Source organism: Hemitrygon akajei, chromosome 30 (genome assembly GCF_048418815.1).
Source record: "Hemitrygon akajei chromosome 30, sHemAka1.3, whole genome shotgun sequence".
NCBI lineage: Eukaryota > Metazoa > Chordata > Chondrichthyes > Myliobatiformes > Dasyatidae > Hemitrygon > Hemitrygon akajei.
Window position 1 is genome coordinate 28,267,920 of NC_133153.1, and position 26,439 is coordinate 28,294,358.

At 41.2% G+C, this 26,439-nt stretch overlaps 1 protein-coding gene across 3 annotated transcripts in view; it reads left to right on the forward strand.

The window, feature by feature from the left end:
* Window positions 1-22,028, forward strand: part of agbl1 (AGBL carboxypeptidase 1) — a 249,996-nt gene extending 227,968 nt beyond the window's left edge. For 2 of the 3 annotated variants that reach the window (XM_073033207.1, XM_073033206.1), the window contains one exon: window positions 17,496-22,028. In XM_073033207.1, the coding sequence (XP_072889308.1) occupies window positions 17,496-17,634 (139 nt within the window). In that variant the 3' untranslated portion in view covers window positions 17,635-22,028. The remainder of the gene's footprint in view (window positions 1-17,495) is intronic. The other variant, XM_073033209.1, reaches the window with a different exon arrangement.
* Window positions 22,029-26,439: the final 4,411 nt, after the last annotated feature.

The window sequence follows — 26,439 nt, forward strand, 5'->3', positions numbered from 1 at the left end:
GACCACCAAACTATAAACACATCAGTTGTTTAATATGCTAAATGACTGTTTCCATCTTGTCTGCAAGCTTCCTTGAGCTGAGCAATTCAGTCAGCTTGTCTATTTTGAAACAAGCCAAATTAAGTCATTGTCTTATACTGCATGTCTGAGCGGCAATAAAGCAGGTGCAGTGAGCTAGCATCTTACTTCTCACAGATTGTCTGCATATATACAGAGCTTGTTTGCAAAGCTGTATTTTTAACTTGAAGCTGATCACTGCTTCCACTTACATTCTAAAAACTGAAGACTCTTTCCCATTTATGATTAGGAAACAAAGCAATATAGTTGGAAGCTGATTTTCATCTGTTTGTGATCTTACAAATGGCAGCTGCGGTGTTTAGAAAGCTGAGATTAGCAAACAACCAAGGGGTGAATATCTATCAGAGTTCTTCCTTTATCTTTCATTAGTGTCATGTCACTGCAAAGTGTATCTCACAAAATAAATGAGATTATTCAGTAGGCTATGTTAGCAATCAAAAGGCTTTCATAGAATTCTTAAAGCACAATAAATAAATACAGATTATGCACAGTTGACATTAATTTATTGAAGGCAACTTTATTTGTGCAAAATACCCAGAATTCCCAGTTAAGTTTTTTGTGTTTTCACTGTTAAAACAGGAGGATGCAAATTGAAATTATGGTGACGCAGGCCTCGTGCTGTGGAGGTATGAAGGTTGTACCAAGACAAGGGTTATGATAATGTGTAGGCAAGGGTATTTTACAGATAGTGTAATGAAATGCAGGAGGAATTCAGCAGGTCGGGCAGCACCTGTGAAAAGAAATAAATAGTCAACGTTTCGGGCTGAGACCCTTCATCTGAACTGGAAAGGAAGTGGGCAGAAGCCACAATAAGAAGGTGGTGGTGGGGGATGGGAGCATGGGCACAAACCGGAAGTTGATAGGTAAACACAGGTGAGGAGGAAGGTAGACGGGTGGGGGAGAGGGATGAAGTGAGAAACTGGCAGGTGATAGGTGGAAAAGATAAAAGGCTGAAGAAGAAAAAATCAGATACAAGAGAAAAAAGAATCTAATACGGTAGGAGAGTGGACCCTGGGAGAAAGGGAAGAAGGAAAAGCACCAGAGGGAGGTGATGACAGCTGATATTGGGTTAGTTAAGAAAAGTGATGCTGAGGTAAAATGTCACAATTCTGAAGTATTATTGGCTTCTATCATATAGATTCAATTGGTTATAATATCTGTATTATCATAATGTGATTGGTAATTGATTAATGCAAATAAGCAATTTGAACATCCATATGGTTACCAAACGGTCAATATCTGTATTCAACTTGTCAATTTTTGTATAAAGGTGGTATTTTTTTATATCAAACTTTAGAACAGTTCAGTGATGGGGCTGGGCTGTTCTCTTTGTGGATAGGTAAGTAAAGTGAGAGTGAGGAATGAGTGTGAGTTTTTACAGTACAGTTAATCGGAGATGATAGACGCTTGCTTCTGTAAGAGTGGCCCATGCATGAAAGTCGTGGAAGTGGCTTGCAAGTCTGCACTGCGTCCCATCATGCATGTCAGAGCACCTTGGAGTGTTAACATTCAGCATAGGAACAGGCCCTTCAGCCCACAATGCTGTGCTGAAATAATTAAACTAGTACTAAATGTCGAACTCAGTGACTGAGTGAGTTTCCTCTGGGTCCCCTGAGTTCCTCTCACAGTCCAAAGACCTGAATTTGACATTGTAAGTTGTCTCATGGTTAGGCTTGGGTTAAATTAGGGGATTGCTGTGTGGTGTGACTTGAAGGGCCAGTAGGGCTTATTCCACATTATATCTCAACATATGGAACATGCTTGGAGAATGTTCATGTAATATTTATGGAGAATCCAGCAGAAAAGCTATGGACTTCCACTCAGAGTTTCCTGTTGCACAGCTGGTGTAAACATTCAGCACTAATTATTGGCCAAAGGTTTGTCAGGGTTATTTCATTCATGAACCAAAAAAAAGCTGTGAAGGGATTCCTTCAGCTCTTGCATTGTAGTTACAGCACTCTACTTGTGGCTCTGAAGAAAAACTCTGACCTCTTTCCAAGACAAATACTATATAAAATTTGATTCCAAGTCTTCTTTCACAATTTGCCACTGTTTGTCTGAGCAAATTACAATCACTGGCCACTTTATTAGATAACTTCTGCACCTAATAAAGTGGCCACTGAGTGTACGTTTTCTGCTGCTGTCGTCCATAGGTTCAACATATTGTTCATTGGAATTCTACACTGGAATTTAGAAGGATGAGAGGGGATCTGATTGAAACATATAAGATTATTAAGGGATTGGACACGCTGGAGGCAGGAAGCATGTTCCCGCTGATGGGTGAGTCCAGAACTAGAGGCCACAGTTTAAGAATAAGGGGTAGGCCATTTAGAACAGAGATGCGGAAAAACTTTTTCACCCAGAGAGTGGTGGATATGTGGAATGCTCTGCCCCAGAAGGCAGTAGAGGCCAAGTCTCTGGATGCATTCAAGAGAGAGTTAGATAGAGCTCTTATAGATAGCAGGGTCAAGGGATATGGGGAGAAGGCAGGAACGGGGTACTGATTGTGTATGATCAGCTATGATCAAAGTGAATGGCGGTGCTGGCTAGAAGGGCCAAATGGCCTACTCCTGCACCTACTGTCTATTGTCTATTGCATTCAGAGATGCTCTTCTGCATACCACTGTTGTAATGTGTGGTTATTTGTGTTACTGTCACCTTCCTGTCAGCTTGAACCAGTCTGGCCATTCTCCTCTGACCTCTCTCATTAACAAGGAATTTTTGCCCACAAAATGGCCGCTCACTGGAATTTTTTTTTGTTTTTCACTCTATTCCTATTGTGCGTGGAAATCCCAGGAGATCTTCGGTTTCTGAAATACTCAAACCACTGTGTCTGGCGCTAGCAATCATTTCAGGGTCAAAAACACTTGGATCACATTTCTTCCCCATTTTAATGTTTGGTCTGAATGACAACTGAACCTCTTAACCCGGTCCGCATGCTTTTATACATTGGGTTGCTGCCACATGATTGGCTGATTAGATACTTGCATTAACAAGCAGGTATACAGATGTACCTAATAAAGTGGCCACAGAGAGTAAAATCTGTAAAGTGTCAGAAGTGAAACAGGGTGCATTTCCTCAATGAGGTGGATTGACCCTGATCTTGTGCTTTCAGAAATTGCTGCACGATGTTTGACCAATAAATTCTGGAATAATGGAAAAGTCATTGCAATATTTGCAGTGTACAAAGATAGGTAAGATTTGCTGACTGCAACCCTACGTGTAGGTCCCAGAGTTTACTCTCAATATTTCCTTTCACCTTCAAGCTCTCCCTGTGATGCATGTTTCACTTAAGGGATTAGGACTCGAAGATTTCATGTCTGCTAATCTCATTTCAAAGTTACCTCTTGCTTAAAACGAATTTGCATTGTTGAAGGGTTTGAAGTGAATGATTTGAATGCAATAGCACACTTAGACATTCTAGAAACACTTATAAAAGGCAGCATAAAATCAAAGCAGGTACTGAGAAGCAGGCAGTTAAAATAGAGTGCTGCCTAAGCTATGCGCTAAAAATTTCTGTTTTGAGTTGGGACTCAAGATGAAGGGTCTCAGCCCGAAATGTCGACTCTTCACTTCCCTCCACAGATGCTGATTGACTCTCTGAGTTCTTGCAGCACCTTGTGTGTCATTCCATTGGGTGTTTGGTGCCTGGTGGGGCATGCCTTTGGTGAATGACATCCTCAGTCATGTTCAGTACAGCTGATTCCTAAATTGGTAGGGTAAACTTTAAATGTTTTAAAACTTTGGCAACTATATTGGAAGAAAGGGACTTTCCTGTGTTTTTTTTTCATTTAATTCCACTTCATTTGAATTTTATATCATGAACTAGCAAGACCGAGGCTGCTGGGAAGAGCATATTAGACTATAAGACATAGGAAATGAATGAGGCCATTCACCCTGTCAAGTTTGCTCTGTCAAGTTCAAGGTTTCTGCCTCACAACATCCACCTGTTTCAGTATTTAAGCTCGTCTTGTGCCAACATCTGCTACCCTTTAAGGTTGAGATCAGCACTTATTTCACCTTTCCGTGTGAAAGTTTCCAAGTTTTGCATCTGAGTGGCAAACTCTAATTTTAAAGTGACATCCCCATATCTACCCATTTTGGGTCAGCCCTTTTCCACCGAGTCATTCCTACCTCTGCACTCCTAACAGCAGTGAATTAGGGCAAAAGTGACATAGATCAGTGATGTTCAATTTTATCACCATTCAATCGTATACCCATGTATACCAACAAACGAAACAACATTCCTCCGGACCAAAGTGCATATCACGGTACATATAGCTCACACACGACACATCAAGTAGTATTTCCACAAATAAATTCACAAATAACAAAGTATTTTCCAGAAGATTGACGTTTAGCATAAGCTGCATTTACGGCACGTTAAAAAGTCAACAGTACAACACTACTGGCGTTCATATGTGAGTTCAGAATTACATTGCAATTGAGGTGATTGTGTACCTCACTGGAGTGAATGTTTCTACATCTAATAATGGAAATTTATGCCAATTGTTTAATATTAATGGCATACAGAATGCCCCTGCTATGCCCCTGACATTTTGATGCAGGAGAAAAATTATGCAAAATAAATTTGATTAGTCACTGAGCTCTAAGAAATGAATGACATTGCATTAGGCATCAACCTCCTTAAAAGTTCATTGCTGTTAAGTAGCTTGCATCACTCTGAATATGTACAGGAACAATGACAGGTCACCTCATCGCATACTTACTGCCCCGCTCTCCTCCCACATAGGATGAAGTCAACACATTACAAAATGGGTTCCCTTCTTTCCAAAGTCTTAACGCTGCTGGCTGCATTATGCGCTGAAAATTGCATAATTACAGGGACTGTCAGAAGTGAGTTATGTTCATGCTTTTCACTGCCAGAGGTATGCTGGCTTTTACACAGGGCTCTCCTCCTCCTTGGACATAGTTTCTTTGCCGACATGAATTGGGATATCACCATAGTGACAAAGGCAGAATTTACATGGCTTTAAAGAATTTAAGCATCAGAAAACAATGTTTGAAACGGTTAGAATTTGAGATTCCAGTGGTAAAGTGTAATGCCTGGGATTATCATGAGGAGTAAATGATCGTGTAGAGCCTTTAAAGTAATTCTAAAAGCCGCAGGAATGAATTAGTTGTGGAAATGAATGAGCGTGTCAATATCAAACATAGGCTGTTGTTAGAAATACATTCTGAATGTCAGTGAGCAAGGCAAGTGTTACGTATTCAGGCAACAATAATTATAGATGAGTTAGGCAAGGGGTTTTATAACGAATAACACGTTTATTAAACACTGATAACAAACCCCCTTCAAATGTAAACAAACCCAAACAATGATCCGAGCTCAGCTGCTGACAGCTGGTCAGACAGTTCTTAATAGCGTTGCAGTCCCAAACAGTCTTTAAAGCAGTATTGAAAAGAACTCAGTTCTCTAAAGCGAATTGCCGAATGAAAACAGTTCAAAGAACGATATGCCGACAGTTCAAAAGCTCACGGTACTTTTAAAAGGAGAGACTTTTTAAAGCAATGTAAATTCTCTTCCACGTCGATGTCCTTCGATTCCCAGCGTCGAACTCCCACGTCGAATTTTATTAAATATAACAACTTAAAGTGACTGACCTCTCTTCCACACTATTCTCAACCCCTTTCTGGTCATCCCAGGGGTCAACAGCGAGAATAGTCAACGAAATCCTTCCGAATGAGGATCAAACAAGGTCGAAGTCAATCCATTGAAAATCGATTCTTCTCGATCTCCATTTTCCAAACTTTTCTTCACTCTCCCTTAGCAAAGAAACCGTTGGCTCTGACCTTTTAAACTTTAGGCATTATATAAAACTTCATTTTTAACCAAACTGCGTCATCCCTTTAAATCACGCAGTGACATGAAGTCATCTTGGCAAATCCAGCCACGAACTGCCCCACCTGACAGGGTGGGTCTTCCTTTTATACTCTGTAGAAAAAACCTGTCACATGACCTCTACTGGCGGGAAAATGACATCACTCCACCATTACCTCATGTCCAGTATAACTTCAACCCCAGTCACGTGACAAGGGTACCACTGTCACGTGTCACGGGTACGTAACACCTCCCTCCAAAAAAAACATTTTTGGTCTATCAAGAACAAAAATTTTTAACAATTACTTACAAAAAAAAACAAATGTATAAATCATATAACATACACAATATACAATACAGTAGGAGTGTTACAATAAAAAAAACCACTCCAAAAAAAAAAAACATTGTACATTCAATATCGAGATAGACAATCAGCAACCACATTATCTTTACCTTTAATATGAGTTATCACAATATTGTACTCTTGTAACATCAAACTCCAATTTAACAATCTTTTGTTTTTGTTTTTCATCTTACTCAGAAAAACTAACGGATTATGATCAGTGTAAACAATAAGTGGTTTTTGAGTTGTACCAACATATACCTCAAAATATTCCAAAGCTAAAACAAGAGATAACAATTCTTTCTCTATTGTTGAATAGTTTCTTTGATGCTTATTAAATTTCTTAGAAAAGTAAGCTACTGGATGATCAACCTCATCACCCTCATTCCTTTGCATCAATACTGCTCCCGCAGCTTCATCACTAGCATCTACAGCTAATGAAAAAGGTTTTTCAAAGTCAGGTGCCTTAAGCACAGGTTGTTCACATATCATTGTTTTCAATTTTTCAAATGCTTCCTGACAAAACACTGTCCACACAAACTTCACATTCTTCTGTAGAAGATTAGTTAATGGAAGGGCAACATTAGCAAAATTCTTACAAAATTTTCGATAATATCCTACCATTCCCAAAAACCTTCTGAGAGTTTTTTTTCCCCGTTGGAGTGGGAATTTCCAAAATTGCCTGAACTTTTGCCTGAACAGGAGCTACCTTACCTTGACCCACAACATAACCAAGGTAAGTCACAGTAGCATGTCCAAATTCACTCTTGGCTAAATTAATAGTCAAGTTAGCTTTTGAAAGCTTTTCAAACAATTTCTCCACCTCAATAATGTGTGCTTCCCAAGTATCATTTCCTGTCACTAAATCATCAATATAAGCATCAGTATCTTTCAATCCCTGAATCACAGAGTTAATCATCCTCTGAAAAGTACCTGGGGCACTCTTCATCCCAAATGGAAGAACATTATACTCATATAACCCAGATGGAGTTACAAATGCAGAAATCTCTCTACCTCTGTCCGTTAATGGAACACACCAATACCCTTTCAATAAATCAATCTTTGTAAGGAACTTTGCTTTTCCAACCTTATCTACACAATCATCCACTCTAGGAATTGGATATGCATCTGTTTTCGTTACAGCATTCACCTTCCTATAGTCCGTACAAAACCTAATACTACCATCAGGTTTTGGCACCATAACACATGGCGAACTCCAATTCGAGTTAGAATGTCTAATAATATCATTCTCTAACATGTATTCAATTTCTTTCTCAGCAAGTTCACATTTTTCCATGTTCATCCTATATGGATGTTGTTTAATAGGTTTGGCATCTCCAACATCTACATCATGTGAAGCTATAGTAGTCCTTCTCGGAACATCTGGAAACAAATCCTTATACTTAAAAATCAATTCCTTCATCTGTTGTTTCTGCTCTAGCTGTAAATGTGCTAATTTCTCATCCATATTTTCCAAAATAGTCGAATTAGGTAACCTAACAGAAACAATGTTAGATTTAGAATGAAAGTCAGATGAATCATCTATCATGTTCCCAGTTAAATCCAACTCATTCTCACTAACCACAACAGTCACAGTATCAGATTGTTTCTCAAAATATGGTTTAATCATATTTATGTGGCAAAGTTGTGTTGACCTTCTACGATCTGGAGTTTTTATTACATAATCCACATCATTAACTCTAGACACAATTTCATAAGGTCCATGAAATCTAGCTTGTAAAGGATTTGTCTGCACTGGGAAAAAAACCAACACCTTATCTCCAGGCTTAAACATCCTCATCCTAGCTTCCTTATCATACCAAGTTTTCATTTTCTCCTGAGCCAACTTTAAATTTTCCTTGGCTAAGCTACAAGCTTTATGTAATCTGTCCTTAAATTTCAAAACATAGTCCAACAAATTAGTATGCACTTCCTTACTAATCCACTGTTCCTTCAATAAAGCTAAAGGTCCTCTAACTCTATGCCCAAACACAAGTTCAAATGGACTAAAACCTAAAGATTCCTGTACCAATTCCCTCACTGCAAATAAAAGTAAGTTTATACTCTCATCCCAGTCACCTTCATTCTCCACACAATATGTCCTAATCATATTCTTGAGAGTAGAATGAAACCTCTCCAAGGCACCTTGCGATTCTGGATGGTATGCAGACGAAGTAATTTGCTTAGCTCCCAATTTATAAACTATCTGTTGAAACAATCCAGACATAAAATTACTACCTTGATCAGTTTGTATTTCCTTAGGCAATCCAAAATAAGTAAAGAATTTTATAAGAGCCTTCGTCACAGTTTTAGCTTTTATATTCCTAAGTGGTACTGCCTCTGGAAACCTAGACGAAGTACACATGATAGTCAACAAATACTGATAACCAGTTTTTGTCTTTGGTAATGGACCAACACAATCTACAATAACTTTAGAAAACGGTTCACCAAATGCTGGAATAGGTTGTAATGGAGCTACTGGTGTAACCTGATTTGGTTTACCCACAATTTGACAAGTATGGCACGTCTTACAAAACATCGCCACATCTTTTCTCAAACCAGGCCAGTAAAAATGTTTTAAAATCTTGTCCACAGTTTTCCTTACCCCTTGATGTCCACCTAAAGGCACACTATGAGCTAAAGTCAAAATCTCATTCTGATAAACTTTAGGAACAACCACCTGGTAAACAACATTCCATTCCTCACTTGCAGGAATTGTAGGCGACCTCCATTTCCTCATCAACACTCCTTTTTCCAAATAATATCCTACTGACACCTTCTCAATTTCACTACCTAGTAAAGCTTGTTCCCTTAATTTTATAATCTCAGGATCTCTATTCTGCTCTGCTATCATCTCCTTCCGAGACAGAGATAAATCTTCATAGTCAGACTTACTCCCAGAACCTTGTTCAAACAACGAAGGTAAGAAAGTCTCCGACACATCTTCAAAACTCGAATCCTGAGTTGAACAGTCATGAGTAACAACCTCATTCTGCACATCAATTTTTTTAGCCATAGCTCTAGTCACAACACAAGAAAAATCTGTATTAGAATTCACCTCTGGTTCCTCTGATTCCATTGTCAAATGCACTTCAGGAAAAACTTGTCCACCTGCCAAGTCATTACCTAACAATAAAGAAATACCCTTCACAGGTAAGCTATGCTGTAATCCTACCTTAACAAATCCTGTAACTAACCCTGACTTTAAATTTACTTCATGTAAACGTACAGGCATAAAATCACTTCCAACACCTCTTATGTAATTTACCTCACCAGTATCACTCTCTTCATTAAACTTCAACACACTATCTAACATCAGTGATTGAGAAGCTCCAGTATCCCTAAGAATCTTTATTGGCACCAGAGTAGATCCTTCTTTCAAGGATACAAACCCTTCAGTTATAAAATGATCATATCCCTTTCTAACTTTGTCAGACTCTAACAAATCCTCATTTGTGTTTACCAAACCCTGTAACTTTACAGGTGCTTTAGTATGTTGCACACAAGCATCCGGAACTGCTTCCTTCTCTTTCTTTTTCAATTTGAAACAGTTAGCTATTACATGGCCAGGCTTCTTACAATAGTTACAAATAAGACCAAACTGTCTTTCCTTCACAGGTTTTCCTTCCTCCTTACCTCTCTCATTAACCTCTAATTTAATTTCTGATTTACCTTGAGTCTCCATATTATTTTTCCTCTTAAAAATTCTACCCTGAGGAAATTTATTCTTATGAATTAAAACATACTCATCAGCTAATCTAGCACAGTCCTGCAATTTATCAGTATCCCTCTCATTTAAGTAGGTCCTTACTTCAACAGGAATGCTTCTTTTAAATTCCTCCATCAAAATCAGCTCTCTCAAAGTCTCATAGTCCTCATTTACATTTTTAGAAGAAACCCATCTCTCAAAACACATAGCTTTATCATAGGCAAATTCCACATAAGTCTTTTCCACAGACTTTTTCAAACTCCTGAATCTTTCCCTGTACGCTTCTGGGACCAACTCATACGATTTGAGAATATTTTCTTTCACAATATCATAATCTAATGCTTGCGCAGCAGTTAAAGCTGTGTAAACGTGTCGTGCCTTTCCTTTGATTACACTCTGTAATAACACTGACCATTTATCTTTCGGCCACTCTGACATCCGAGCAATAGTTTCAAAATGTTGAAAATATCTCTCCACTTCTGTTTCACTAAATGGAGGGACCAATTTAATTTCTTGGCTAGCAACAAACGGTTTTTTAGAATCAGCAGACTGTTCTACAGACCTTAATTTAGCCATTGCATATTCAAAATCTCTCTGCTTTTGTTCAATTTCCAATTTACACCTTTCTAACATCATTTGTTCAATTTGCAACTGCATCTCCAGATTACTTATTGGAAACGATTCTAAAATCGATTCTTCAAAATGACCCGAAGCCACAAAAAGTGATGCGATCTTTCTCTGTATTACAGCTTTTGATGTAGTTTGCAAAATCCCTTTAAGATGCAACCGACTAGCAAGTTCAGAGACTTCAGTTTTTTTCGCCTTCGCTAACAAATCCGCGTCTGGCGAATCCAGAAACTCATCAATATTCATCGTTGCCGAATACCACACACAAGCCAATCAAACAAAAAAAAACCGAGCAATCCCCGTTACCAAAACACCGATTCAAAATTCAAAAAACTTATTAAACTCAAATAATTCAATTCCGGACGTACCCCCATAATTATGTTACGTATTCGGGCAACAATAATATAGATGAGTTAGGCAAGGGGTTTTATAACGAATAACACGTTTATTAAACACTGATAACAAACCCCCTTCAAATGTAAACAAACCCAAACAATGATCCGAGCTCAGCTGCTGACAGCTGGTCAGACAGTTCTTAATAGCGTTGCAGTCCCAAACAGTCTTTAAAGCAGTATTGAAAAGAACTCAGTTCTCTAAAGCGAATTGCCGAATGAAAACAGTTCAAAGAACGATATGCCGACAGTTCAAAAGCTCACGGTACTTTTAAAAGGAGAGACTTTTTAAAGCAATGTAAATTCTCTTCCACGTCGATGTCCTTCGATTCCCAGCGTCGAACTCCCACGTCGAATTTTATTAAATATAACAACTTAAAGTGACTGACCTCTCTTCCACACTATTCTCAACCCCTTTCTGGTCATCCCAGGGGTCAACAGCGAGAATAGTCAACGAAATCCTTCCGAATGAGGATCAAACAAGGTCGAAGTCAATCCATTGAAAATCGATTCTTCTCGATCTCCATTTTCCAAACTTTTCTTCACTCTCCCTTAGCAAAGAAACCGTTGGCTCTGACCTTTTAAACTTTAGGCATTATATAAAACTTCATTTTTAACCAAACTGCGTCATCCCTTTAAATCACGCAGTGACATGAAGTCATCTTGGCAAATCCAGCCACGAACTGCCCCACCTGACAGGGTGGGTCTTCCTTTTATACTCTGTAGAAAAAACCTGTCACATGACCTCTACTGGCGGGAAAATGACATCACTCCACCATTACCTCATGTCCAGTATAACTTCAACCCCAGTCACGTGACAAGGGTACCACTGTCACGTGTCACGGGTACGTAACACAAGCAAATCTGGACACACGCAAAGTTCAAAGTAAATTTGTTATCAAAGTACATATATGTCACCACATACAGCCCTGAGATTAATTTTCTTGTGGGAATTCACAGTAAGTTCATAGCAGCACCACAGAATCGTTGAAAAAACTGCACACAAGGTGGACAAACAGCCAATGAGCAAAGGACAACGAACTGTGCAAGTACAAAAAATAAATAAACAATAAACATCGAGAACATGAGATGAAGAGTCCTTGAAAGTGAGTCCATTGGCTGTGGGAACAGTTCAGTACTGGGGTGAGTGAAATGATCCCCTCTGGTTTAAGAGGGGTAGTAACTGTTCCTCGTGGTGGTGTGGGTCCTAAGGCTCCTCTATCTCCTTTCTGATAGAAGCACCAAGAATAGAACATAGCCATAATTAGGGGAGATAGCCTGTATTTTCCCCGTTGTTTCCACTGCGCAATGATTTTGGACTGGCATATTATACTCCATCACTAGCTGACAGAAGTATTTTCAGAGTTGAGGTAAACTCATCACGTCTTCCAGGAAATCTGAGTGCTAAGTATTCCTGTCATCTATACTTACCATCCACGGTCAGTAGTTACCTTCAGTAAACGTTGTTCCGCCCTGTCCTTTCTGCTTCCACCCTCTCTAATATGCCCAGTTCCAGTCAACTTCCATCTCCTTGGCATGGCTGAAATGGTGCAGGGTGCAGGGTGAATATTTAAGCCAGTTGCTGTAATGGAAAATGGGTGTGACGTGCAAATCGTGTGTGAGGAAAACTACAAGCACGAGATTCCAGTACACAGTGTGACAATGGTGTAATATGAGGGATGGGAATTTAACTGTAGGCTACACATCTTTCTTGTTTTAAATTAGAATTACAGGCACCTAAGTCAATTTTACTCCCTTAACATGAACACAAAGCCAAAATTACCTCCACAACTCTCATTTAGTCCCTGATTACAATGTTACCTGTATTCCTACACTGGGAAGCCTTCTACAGAATCTGACTGCTTGTTGCAATGAGCTGTTACCATGGTTATGAAAGACATTGTATTTAGGTTTCTTTGCATGTCTGTGTTATTATTGCAAATCTGTTATGGCCAGAATTGTTCAGAACAGCAGGGAGGCGTTAATTGTCGACGACGGGCTTTCAAATAAAAGATATTTAGTAACGTCTGAGGAACAGGAGGTACATTTTCTGGAAAAATGGTCTTCAATGGTGATGGAATTGGAAAAGTAGAGGGCTCTTGTATCTCTTCCAACTGTTAAAGAACAGCTCTAATATGTTCCCACAGGAAACATGATTGGCCATCGTCTCTCCCCTTTTACTGTCCCACATTTGATGTGGTACTAAGTAATATCAGTGACACCAGCATATGTCACACCTGCCTCATCAGTGGCATTAGAGCCATCCAGAGGTCTAGAGAAGCAAAGCTAATACTTGGAACGTTGACTTGTATTCAGAGAGGCAGAAGCCTCTGTTAAAAAAGCTTATATATTGTATCCTCCTCCTCCTTTGCTTTCTCCCATGGTCCACTCTTCTATCAGATTCCTTCTACTTCAGCCCTTTACCACTTCCACCTATGACCTCCCAACTTCTCACTTCATTACCCCCCCCCCCAATTCCACCACCTACTCACCTTCTCCCTCATCTGATTTCACTTGTCAGCTGCCAACTTGTATTCTTTCCCCTCCAGCACTCCCTCCCCCATTCTTATTCTGGCTTCTTCTCCCTTCCCTTCCATGAAGGCTCATTGCCCGAAACGTCGATTGCATATTCCCCTCCACTGGTGCTGACTGACCTGCTGAATTCCTCCGGCATTCTGTGTGTGCGTTGCTCTGGATTTCCAGCATCTGCAGAATCTCTTGTGTTTCTGGTATTGAATCAGAACTTTCTCTTCAAACTTCCTAGAGCAGATGGACATTGGATTGCAGCATCCTGGCCAGAGGAGATCACCATTCAAGAGGGCTGGAACTCAGAAAGTGATTCAAACTTAAAGTCAATATGGATGTCATGTTTAACTTCCGAGAAAATGTGAGATCTCCCCGCTTTCTAAAGAGCCATAGAATATACACTCAAAGGCCACTGCAATAGATACAGGAAGTAACTAATAAAATGGACACGGAGTGTAGTTCTGTATGTTTGTGGTCTTCTACTGCTGTACTTTGAGGTTTGGCATACTGTGCATTCAGAGATGCACTTCTGCGCACCACTTGTGATTATTTGAGTTAATGTCGCCTTCCTGTCAGCTTGGATCAGTCCGACCATTCTCCCCTGACCTCTCTCATTAACAACGCATTTTCATCCACAGAACTGCCGTTCATTGATGTTTTCTGTCTTTCGTACCGTTCTCTGTAAACTAGATTCTGTTGTGCATGAATATCTCAGAAGAACAGCAGTTTCCGAGATACTTAACCTTAGAGCACATGGTATTGGGGGTAGGGTACTAACGTGGATAGAAAATTGGTTGAGACAGGAAACAAAGAGTAGGGATTAATGGGTCCTTTTCAGAATGGCAGGCAGTGACTAGTGGGGTACTGCAAGGCTCGGTGCTGGGACCGCAGCTATTTACAATATACATTGATGATTTAGATGAAGGGACTAAAAGTAACATTAGCAAATTTGCAGATGACACAAAGTTGGGTGGCAGTGTGAAATGTGAGGAGGATGTTAGGAGAATGCAGGGTGACTCTGGACAGGTTGGGTGAGTGGGCAGATGCATGGCAGATGCAGTTTAATGTGGATAAATATGAGGCTATCCACTTTGGTGGCAAGAACAGGAAGGCAGATTACTATCTGAATGGTGTCAAGTTAGGAAAAGGGGAAATACAACGAGATCTAGGTGTTCTTGTACATCAGTCACTGAAAGTAAGCATGCAGATACAGCAGGCAGTGAAGAAAGCTAATGACATGTTAGCCTTTATAACAAGGGGAGTTGAGTATAGGAGCAAAGAGATCCTTCTGCAGTTGTACAGTGCCCTGGTGAGACCACACCTGGAGTATTGTATTCAGTTTTGGTCTCCAAATTTGAGGAAGGACATTCTTGCTATTGAGGGAGTGCAGCATAGGTTCATGAGGTTAATTCCCGGGATGGCAGGACTGTCATATGTTGAATGATTGGAGTGACTGGGCTTGTATACACTGGAATTTGGAAAGATGAGAGGGGATCTGATTGAAATATGTAAGATTATTAAGGGATTGGACACGCTAGAGACAGGAAACATGTTCCCGATGTTGGGGGAGTCCAGAACCAGAGGCCACAGTTTAAGAATAAGGGATAGGTCATTTAAAATGGAGTTCAGGAAAAACTTTTCACCCAGAGAGTTGTGGATCTATGGAATGCTCTGCCTCAGAAGGCAGTGGAGGCCAATTCTCTGGTTGCTTTCAAGAAAGAGTTAGATAGAGCTCTTAAAGATAGCGGGGTCAAGGGATGTGGGGAGAAGGCAGGAACGGGGTACTGATTGTGGATGATCAGCCATGATCACATTGAATGGCCATGCTGGCTCAAAGGGCCGAATGGCCTACTCCTGCACCTATTGTCTATTAAACCAGCCTATTTTTCATTCCATGGCTAAAGTCACTTAAATCATCTTTTGTCCCCATTCTGATCTTCGGTCTGAACAACAACTGAACCGCTTGACCATCAGGGGATGAGAGGGGTTTGGAGGGATATGGCCCAGGTGCAGGTCAGTGGGACTAGGCAGGAAAATGGTTCAGCACAGCCAACAAGGGCCAAAAGGCCTGTTTCTGTGCTGTAATGTTCTATGGTCTGCATGCATTTCTGAATTGAGCTGCTGCCACGTGATTGGCTGATTAGATATTTGCATTAACAAACAGGAGTACAGGTGTAACTAATAAAGTGGCCACCGACTGTGTTAGGAAATGCCAGATGCTCTTAAGAAATGAAAGGCTATTGTGGTCTTCGCTATTCTGAAAAGGTCAAGCAGAACATGGGTCTGATGTCTCTGCTTCACTAGAACTAAATCTGCTGGCTGGGTCTCATCTCGTGACCTGTGGCAACATTTAATGGCTATTAGCTTGGAAACTCCTAGCCATGTCCAAAGCAGCAAAACTGAGAAATAAGCAGAGGGGAGTTTGTTATTCATCTGCAAAATTGACATCACAGGATTATCATTTTGCTGATTGTGGGAACTTAATATGTACAGATTATTTGCTGTGTTCCTTACATTGCAAATTTATGAGGTACTAGTGGATTGCAAGATGTTTAGAAATGGAGTAGTAAAAGGAGACTTCAGAAATTCAAAACTTTCATTCTTTCTCTTCAGAAAATTGGCAAGAGTGCGGATTAGAGGCAGCACAGTAGTATCACGGTTTTCGCTAGCTGTAAGATCTGAGTTTGATTCCTGCTGCTCACTGTAAGAAGTTTGTAGATTCTCTGTGTGACCGCATGGGCTTCTTCTGGGTGCCTCCAGTTTCCTCACAGTTTTCAGTCATACGGTTACGGTTAGTAAGTTGTGGGAGAAACTGGGAGAGTGGCAACACTTGTGACTGCCCAGCACAATCCTTGCTGAATTGATTTGATGCACAAGATGTTTTTCTCTGATCATTTCAATGTACAAATAAAGCTAACCTTACTAAGAAAGCAATTTAAGGGCAGTGGAAATTACAAGTTTAAAGAGCTTTTCTCAGATTACTGTGCAAAAGTCTTAGGCACATCTGTATAGGTAGATATTTTTGCTCAGTACTGTAGTAATTTTATGCACTGCACTATACTGCTGTCACAAAAAAAAACAAATTTCAATACATATATGTATGTGATGATAAACCTATTTCTGATATAGGTATCTATTGCGGACTGAGAGTGGAACGGTGGCAGGGAGAGGGGAATCATGGTCGGGAAAGTGGGAATGAGAGGGCAGTGAGTGGGAAGCACTGAGAGGCATTCTGTCATGTATAGTAAACCAATAGTCTGGAATCAAATTACCTTGCCTCGTGTCTCAGGGCTGGGTGTGTTTGTAAAGTTGTTCTATAACTAGATGTGTGTTCATGCATTTTATAAAATAAAATACAGGAACGCGCACTGCTTTCTGTTGTACCTATGCAGAGAGATATACACTTGCAGCGTCATCATAAGTACATGGCATTATCATTACAAACACGACATTCACATGAAAATCATAAATTATACAAAAATTATTCAAGAAAGAACTCAAAAAAAAGCAAGAACACAAGGAATACAAGAAAGAGAAAAAGCCCATTGTAGTGCAAAGTAACCATTGTGTTTATATACCGAGATGGTGTTTAGGGTTGTATGGAACTGAAGAGTTGAAGGAATGTAGCTGTTACTGAACCTGGTGGCCTGGGACTTCGAGCTTCTCTACCTCCTGGCTTTTTATTTATATATGTAAAGAGATCAGTCCTAGCATGAAGACAGGCCTAGTTTCACACTGTCTACTTAATGAACTGGAAGGTGGAACTGTTCCACTTACGGAGCACTAAGCTTTTCATCCCTTTAGCTGCTACGCACCCAACTATCCCCTTGTGAAATACAGGAGCTATTGAATCAGCTATAACTATTCTCATCAGAATTCCAGTAGGAAGCTTTGCTGGAGACTTCACACAACTGCTTTCGTCTTATGTTTCCAACTGTAAAAGACACTAACGTTTTTGTTTGTTCTCTCTTTGCACAGTGATGTGTTTATAGACGATGAGCCCCCATGCCCAGAGGAGATAGATTATTACTCTGACAACTGCACTGAGGACGACGATGATCCCATCGACCTAACCGCTGAGGTTGACGAGAGTTCTGAGGATGAACTTTGTTGCTGAGTTGTGATGCGTGTTATAGAAGCTGCGTAAGATGGCTAACATTGCGGGAAGATCAAAGCCATTCCTTACCATAGCGAATGGGAACTGAGCAAAAAGCTTTGTGAATACAGCTTGTACCTCTCCCTTTTGAGACAAGCTAAGCAGTATCTGCGTCAACTGCCTCGCCTGTGCAGTGTTGCTCAGCCTTTTGTCACTCTTGATGTTCTAATTCTTGTATCCTGCTTATTCCCATGTCATAGCTGAAAGTAAAGACCCAACAAATCTGTGGTGGGTTGCAAGTCCTGCATTCCCAGAGCACCTCCCAGTGTCAGAGAATGGACCATATCTCGGCATTTGCATGGACGCACCTTCAATGACTGAACTCAACCAGGGTGGATGCTGTTCACCTCAGATAAGGTTGACAAGTGAATAACAGTCTCGAACATCAAGGATGAGACTTAGAATATAGAACACTACTGCACAATGCAGGCCCTTTGGCCCATGATGTTGTGCCAACCTTTTAACCTGCACTAAGATCAACTTAACACTTCCCTTCTACATAGCCCTCTATTTTTCTATCATCCATGTGCCAATCTAAGAGTTTCTTAAATGTCTCTAATGTATCTGCCTCTACAATGACCCCTGCAGGGTGTTCACTCATTGAGTAAATAATTTATTCTATCTCCAACGTCCCTCTATACTTTTCGCCAATCATCTTAAAATTATACCCCACTTGTATGGCTATGTATGTGACTCATGTCTCTTATCATCTTGTGCATCTCTATCAACTCACGTCTCATCCTCCTTCACTCCAAAGACAAAAGTCCTAGGTCGCACATTCTATCATCATAAGATGTGCTCTCTAATCCAGGTAGCATCCTGATAAATCTCCCTGGCGCCATCTCTAAGGCTTCTACATCCTTCCTATAATGAGGCGACCAGAACTGAACAAAATACTCCACTTCTCTTCTCTTGTGCCTGCTGGTAGCAGACTCATACCCTGCCTGAGCCCTCCATTTAGTCTCACTAACAAGATCCTATTCCAGTGCTTAGACAGATTCATAGACTTGAACTTAAGTAGGACCAGCAGGAGAAGCCCATTTGCCCCCTGAAACTACTCGGCCATTCAATAAAATCTGACTACTATCCTCAGCACCAACTTCTTCCTTGTTCCCTATAACATAAAACCTCCCCAAAGGCCAAAACCTGTCTTTATCTCTGAAAGCAGTTATTCATTCATTGACTCATCATCTGCAGCCCTTGGAGAGTGAATCCCAAAGAATCACAATTCACCAGAAACAAAGATTCCTGATCTATATCCAAACTGGGCAAATCCTTATTTGTCTCTCCAGATCCAGTTACGTCCACAATGGAAAACATGCTCTGAGTGCCTCAGGGTCCCCTTGACCTGGCTCTGATACCCTCCAAGTTCATGGACAATTACATGAGCATCACTGCAGCATTGACACAAGCATCAAGATCATCAACAAATTATAGTTGCCTTGGCAAACTTCTGCAATTTTGAAGATGAATCTGTTGTAAATTGTAGGGCCACAGGATATAAGATGGGTCATAGTGAAAGTATAAAAATAATTGCAAGCTGAGTGATTGGTGATCTGTTTAGGTAATTATTTGTCAGCTTGGTTTTCAATAAATCCTTAGCAATACAATACAGAACAGACTCTTCAACCAACTGAGATGGTGACCAGCCGACAGTAATCTGAGAAAGAAGTCCACAGTCAGTGGATTACAGCTGGTGTGGGCACGAATTGTGTTACCTCCATAGTGTGGTTCCTGTGCTGAATATTAAATATTATTTACCAGTGCTCTTTGGGCATTCAGTGGACTTTGGTAAACAACCTGATTAATTTCCCTCCTTCACATGGAAGTATATAACAAAGTGTTTACAGCATTAGAGAGACCTACTGAACTTGTGATATAGTACCATTGAGATGCCTGGCTGCAGCATTCTGTCAGGTCCCCTCAAGGATGGAGAACTCAAGGAGACTGTGGTATTTGATTGGAGAAGTCCAGTCTACTTCTTCCACTTTAACTTGATCCTCCTGCTTAGTAAATTAAAAACCATCTATGGTGCCCTGACTGAATATCAGTGACATACTACATCATTAGTTGTTTCTGGACTAACTTTGAAATTCCTGAGCTGAGATCTTGGCAATTATAGTAGATACATGTTGGAGAACTGCCCAAATGAATCAGATCAACACAGTTTGGAGGACAGGTGGGTGGGGATAGTGGAAAATATGTGCTGATCATTTGATGGTATTAGGCTCAGACCTGGTCTGTCTTAACCTTTGGTTTCAACTGCTGCCAGTCCATTACCTGAATGCAATTGGAGGAGGCTGCTTTGATCTGCTGCCAGATTTGGGTTGGGCTGTCCTTGCCCATCTGCTAGCTCCAAGTCAATGGGGGCAGGGAGGGGGCGAATCAGTTTGTACAGAGCTGGCAGAAGTGAGCAGAATGGGGCGCTGGGTGTTTCAGGGAGAGAGGCTGGGTCAGGGGTTTATGATTGTTCCTCAGGGCTCTGTGAAAGAGAGGTTTGTACTCAGTTGGAGGGCTGTGAGGTTGGCAGAGATCTGCAGTTTTCACACTCATGCCAAAGTAGCACAAGAGGCCTATTGACATAATGGAAGCCTACAATTTGCATTAGGTCATGTAATTTCCCCCTGTGTAACACCACAATTACCATTGAAGGTGAAATGAGAGGGTCTTTTACTGAGCACATAAGTAATGTGTGATTTTATCGTTATTTGCCCCACACTAATCCATTCACAGTCTCAGTAGAGGCCATGATTACGTTCATCAGTGGAAATCAGTTAGAAATCAAACCACTGCCCTTTTGTTTTCACTCAAAGGCAAGGTTTTATTGTGACAATATTTGTCCCGGGCATGATAAAGGAGAAGGAGAAGTGTGTATTGGAGACTTTCAATAGCTTTAATTCCTATTCCAGCTGCACAAGTTTCTCAAGAGCATTGTAGTTGATATTCCAGCCAAGCTTATCATTATTTCCTTGTGCCATACAGTATATTTCTATTGATAAAATTCAAGATGCCCTTCTGTATAACAACCTGGAGCTGAATTTGTAAATTTTGAACACCATGTTCTCTGCCCATCAGTGTCCATCATAGTATTCATGGGCCGTGTTCTATCCTTGGTTTTCCTCCTCCCAACACTGACTTTGTCCATTACTTGACTGAGGCAGAAATTAAGTCATTGTTCAAGTTTATATGGGATATGTGTATGAAGAAAAACTGAATTAATAGACATGGTGTATTATAATCACTTGCTTTCCATGATGGTCAACACCAACTTGTGTTAGTTCTATCTGCTTATTTATTTATTTGGAGATTCAGCACAGTAACAGATCCTCCTGGCTCAACAAGCCTGTACCGCCCAGTTACACCCATGCGACCAACTAACCTACTAACCCATATGTCTTTGGAATGTAGGAGGAAACCAGAACACCCGGGGGAAACCCAAGTGGTCACAAGGAGAACGTTTAAACTCCTTACAGACACTGGCAGGAATTGAACCCGGGCCACAGGCGCTGTAATAGCTTTACTCTGAACTGCTATGCTACTGCGCCGCCTGGACTTAGTTGAGACAGATTTGCTCTACGTTTCTTAGCTCCTACATTATCTTGTCTGTGTTTCAGTGTCTAACTGCTCCCATTCACTCACTGACCAGATAACCTTGTTCATATCTTCACCCCATGCCCACTCCATTTTGACCTCATCACAGTAATCCTCCATCCCTACACTCACTACAGTTTAACAAGCTTGCCTTCTCTCCTTCAGTCTGAAAGTTGAACTCGCTTCCTCTTCCCGCAGAGGAACTCTGAAGAGAGTTGAACTCTCTTCTCTTCCTCTTCTCTTTCTCTTCCTCTTCTCGCCTGACCTGAAGAGGTTTTCTACAATTTATTTTAGATTTACAGTATCTACAGCTTTTTGAATCATTTTCATTTACTAGTTGGGTTAAAGGTTTTACTTTCCTGCCATAACCTCTATATACTGAACCTTTCATTTCTGTGCCAGTTCCATGAATCTATCCGAATTTAACTATTTTACAATATTTGTTACTGTGTCCAAGTTATATGTAAGTATTGCAAAGGAGCTCTGACTTTGAAGTACACTAGTCTCAAGCCTCTGCAATTCAAACAACCCTCACAAAACTTCAAATTTCTATACATAAGCTGAGATCTGTAAGACAAACTTTGTGTAAACCACTTTATTGAAGATCTTCTCTGTGCTACTGTACATCTGCTGAACTCTCTTAACTTCTTGAAAAAAACTCTGTCAAGTATAGCTTTTTAACAAATTTGTGCCAGCTGTCTGCTTCAAAGATATTGCCTAATTTTTCTCTTGAAGTATAGAATAAAACTATTTGACAAACCTAATGTCAGGCTAAGTGATCTATGGATGGTAAGTTAACTTTCCTGAACAAATGTCTTATATCGTATATCCAATAGCTCATGACAATTAGCAAATCTAACTTGGATAGCAAATCTGTGGTCGTAGAGATATGAAGTGCTGATACAGGCACTCTGGCCCTTCGAGTCTCTGCCGTCTATCAACGTACTATTTATACTAATCTTTACCTAAACACGAGAAAGGCTGCACCTGCAGGAGATCCAAAGCCACACACACACAAAATGCAGGAGGAACTCAGTACTTTTTGTGTATCGCTTGACGTCTATCTAATTTTTTTTATATACTCGGCACAATTTTTTTTATCAACTTCTCTTAGCTTTTGTCATTCACCTGCAAATTAGGGGAAGTTTATAGTGGCCAATCAAACTATGAGTCTGTACATCTTTGGGATGTGGGAGGAAACCAGGGCACCTGCGGGAAAACCAATGTGGTCACTTTGTGCAAACTTCACACAGACAGTACCCTAGGTCAGGATAGAACCAAGATCTCCGGCACTGTGAGGTGGAGACTCGTCCAACTGCTCCATTCTGCCACTCTCTGTGATCAGAACTTCGCAACCCTGCGACACCAGGTTTACTTGAGATCTCTGACTCTCAGTATAAATTGTTTCCCTATATGTCAGTAACAGCTATTACAACTCAGTCTCTTTCCTCTGCTGTAAGTTTATTTATTTAGTTGTTTATTGAGCTGCAGCATGAAATAGACCCCTCTGCCCAGTGATGCCCCCATTTAAAACATGAAAACATCTGCAGTTGCTGGAGATCCAAAGCAGCGCACACAAAATGCTGGAGGAACTCTGCAGGTCATGCAGCATCCGTGGAAAAGACGTTTCAGGTTGAGACCCTTCTTCAGGGCTGGGAAGGAAGAGAAGTCCCCCAGTTTAACCCTAACCTAATCACGGGAAATTTACAATGACCAATTGACTTACCAACTGGTAAAAGACCATAAGACCAAAAGACATAGGAACAGAATTAGGCCATCGAGTCTGCTCCGCCATGCCATCATGGTTGATCCCAGATCCCACTCAACCCCATACACTGCCTTCTCGCCATATCCTTTGATGCCCTGACTGATCAGGAAACTATCAAGTTCTGCCTTAAATAGCCTCTCTACCACAGTCTGTGGCAGAGCATTCTAGGGATTCACCACTCCCTGGCTAAAAAAAGTTCCTCTTTATGTCTCTGGACTGCGGGGAGGAAACCCATGCCGTCACGGAGAGGACATACAAACGCTTTACAGACGGAGAAATCTGATAGAAAATAGTCACTCAGTGTCTCCAAAGTTTCTTGGTAATCCGGTGTAAAATCACAGGAGTTGAAAAGGTCAGGCAAAGTGGGAAACATTGGGTCAATACACTGAGTGTTGAAATGGGGTTAATTGGAAGATCCATCTGGGTGAGTAGGAAGCAGGTCCAATGTGTCACTTGGAGCATTTCTTGTAGCCCATACCCAAGTCTACTGGAGTCTAGTAAAACAGTAGCAACTACTCAGTTGAATTCCAGGAATTAGGAGCCGAGAGGTAATGTTGCAGCTATATAGGACCCTGGTCAGACCCCACTTGGAGTACTGTGCTCAGTTCTGGTCGCCTCACTACAGGAAGAATGTGGAAGCCATAGAAAAGGTGCAGAGGAGATTTACAAGGATGTTGCCTGGATTGGGGAGCATGCCTTATGAGAATAGGTTGAGTGAACTCGGCCTTTTTTCCTTGGAGCGAAGGAGGATGAGAGGTGACCTGGTAGAGGTTTACAAAATGATGAGAGGCATTGATCATGTGGAGAGTCAGAGACTTTTTCCCAGGGCTGAAATGGTTGCCACAAGAGGACACAGGTTTAAGGAGTAGGGAGTAGGTACAGAGGAGATGTCAGGGGTAAGTTTTTTACTCAGAGATTGGTGAGTGCGTGGAATGAGCTGCCGGCAACGGTGGTGGAGGCGGATACGATAGGGTCTTTTAAGAGGCTTTTAGATAGGTACATGGAGCTTAGTAAAATAGAGGGCTATAGGTAAGCCTAGTAATTTCTAATGTAGGGACGTGTTCGGCACAACTTTGTGGGCCGAAGGGTTTTCTATGTTTCTAAATAGAGTGCTCAAGCTTTATACTAAAACAAATCATAAAAGCAGAAGTACTTTGACTCACACTGTGACACAGGATTGGTCTTATCACCGAAAATATTTCAATAGCATGGCACTGTCTTAGTATCATCGGTATTCCTGCTGTGTTCTCTCGGAGATGGTTGCTAGCCTCTGTGCAAGTTACATGTACTTGCATTGCGTGACTCCTCACTGGCTTCAAAGGCTTAGGTTTCAGTTGCCACTTGGCCCCAGAATCATTCCACCATCAAAGTCACTTAGATCACATTTCTTTCCCCCCAACATGATGTTTGGTCTGAACAACAGCTGAGCCTCTTGACCGTGCCCGCAGGCTTTTATGAACTGCCTTCTTGCCACATGTGTATCTCAGGTGCTGCTGATCTCTGGGACACCTCAGCAGGACTGGAAAGGAAGAGGGAGGACTCTAGAATAAGAAGATGGGGGGGTGCGTGGGGAAGGAGTACAAGCTGGACGGTGATAGGTGGAACCAGGTGAGGGGGAAGGTAGGTGGGTGAGAAGCTGGGAGGTGATAGATTGTATTGGAGGGGTCGTGACTGTCACTGGTCAAAAGACATGCCACCTGCCAATCAAGGTTTGACCCCTCCTCACCCATCAATGCACAGCCAACCATTGGTCCCTTTAATTAGCCTTGTACTTGGCCTCAGACAATTGGCCTTTGTAATCAGCTTAACTCTATTGGCATCGAGCCATTGGCCTTCCTGTGAATTACCTGGGTGGGACCCGCCAACCCTGCTGCACTATAAAGGGTGCCATGTGTACTAGGCCCTCCCTTTTTTGCAATCCCTGAGGGCCACCCTGCTCCATTCCAGGCCAAGAACCATAGCGGCACTCGAGAAATTGTTGGTGAGTTGTGCATTGAATAGGGTTCGAAGTGTTGATAATTGTCTCTAGTAGCATTAGAGCTGTGCCCTGCACAGAGTCAAGGAGGGGCGGGTATCGTATTGACTTTTCGCTTGGTCGTGTGTGTGTGTGTGCGTGTACTTTGTTCGCATGCGATTTCCCCACGTTTGTTAGTAATTGTCCGCGTGTGTTTTATTGCTGACCCGACTGCTGTAAATTGTGCATGTGTGCGTGTTGCTTCTGTTGCCATTTTCCCACGTTTGCCTTCTGTAAAGAAAATCCTTTACTATCAAGGCTGTGTGTCCAGAATCCTTGTCCTTGAGACCGGTCGCCTACAACATAGGTGAAAATGGTAAAGGACTGAAGAAGAACGAATCTGATAGGAGAGGAGAGTGGACCATGAGAGAAGGGGAAAGAGGAGGGGCACTAAGGAAGTTGATGGCAGGTGAGGGGAAACAAAGGGGTAACGGGGAGCCAGAATGGAAAAGGAGAGAAGGAAGAGGGGGAGAAATGATTAGAAGTTAAAGAAATTGATGTTGATGCTATCCAGGTAGTTTTTGAGGTTTTGCTCATCTAACTTGAGCGGGGCCTCGTCATGGGAGTAAAGGATGCATGGACCAATATGTTGAAATGGTAATGGAGATTGGAATGAAAACAGTTGGCACGGAGATCCTGTTTGTTGCGGACAGAGCGAAGATGCTCCGCGAACTTGTCCCTCAATAAATAACACATGATTGAGGGTCTTCTATTGGTTATTGTGCCGACCATTCAAATACATACAGATTACATAATGGGAACACTGATGATGCTGTAAAAAAATAGAATGATTAACCCAAAAGACTAGGGGAAAGTGGCCAGATTGTGTGAATAATTAGTTGATAATAAACACTGGGCTTCAGGCAGAGAAAGATGTGGATAAGTGTAAGCAAAGCCTGAAAAGGTGCAGGCATTTGTGAGTGTGTCGCTAGTGAATATGTTTACAGCCAGACTATTTATACAGTGAGGCAAGCCTCAAGACCATTAATTATAAACTAACCCCGTGTAATTAGCTGGTTAGAAAATTTGTACTGTAATGCAACATTTTAGACATTTTCTGCTTTAAATGCACATTGATAGCGTGGAAAGGACTGAGAAGGGACCACAGTGAATCTTAGCAGCTGAGGAAACATACTAGAGGGAAGAGGTTTTCCTGTAAGAATGTGATGGTTCATTATATGTTGAATGCTGGGTGGCATTTATTGAATATATATTGTACTGCATTTTAATAATAATTGCAATACAATATTTTAGACAGGACAATCACAATCTTCAGATCGCCATTCCTGCTTGACACATTTGTTTGCCTTTATCTTTATGTGAACACAAACAAACGTCTTCCTGACCATCTAACTAATACATCTATTCTTGTCCAATATAGAAGATTCCATAA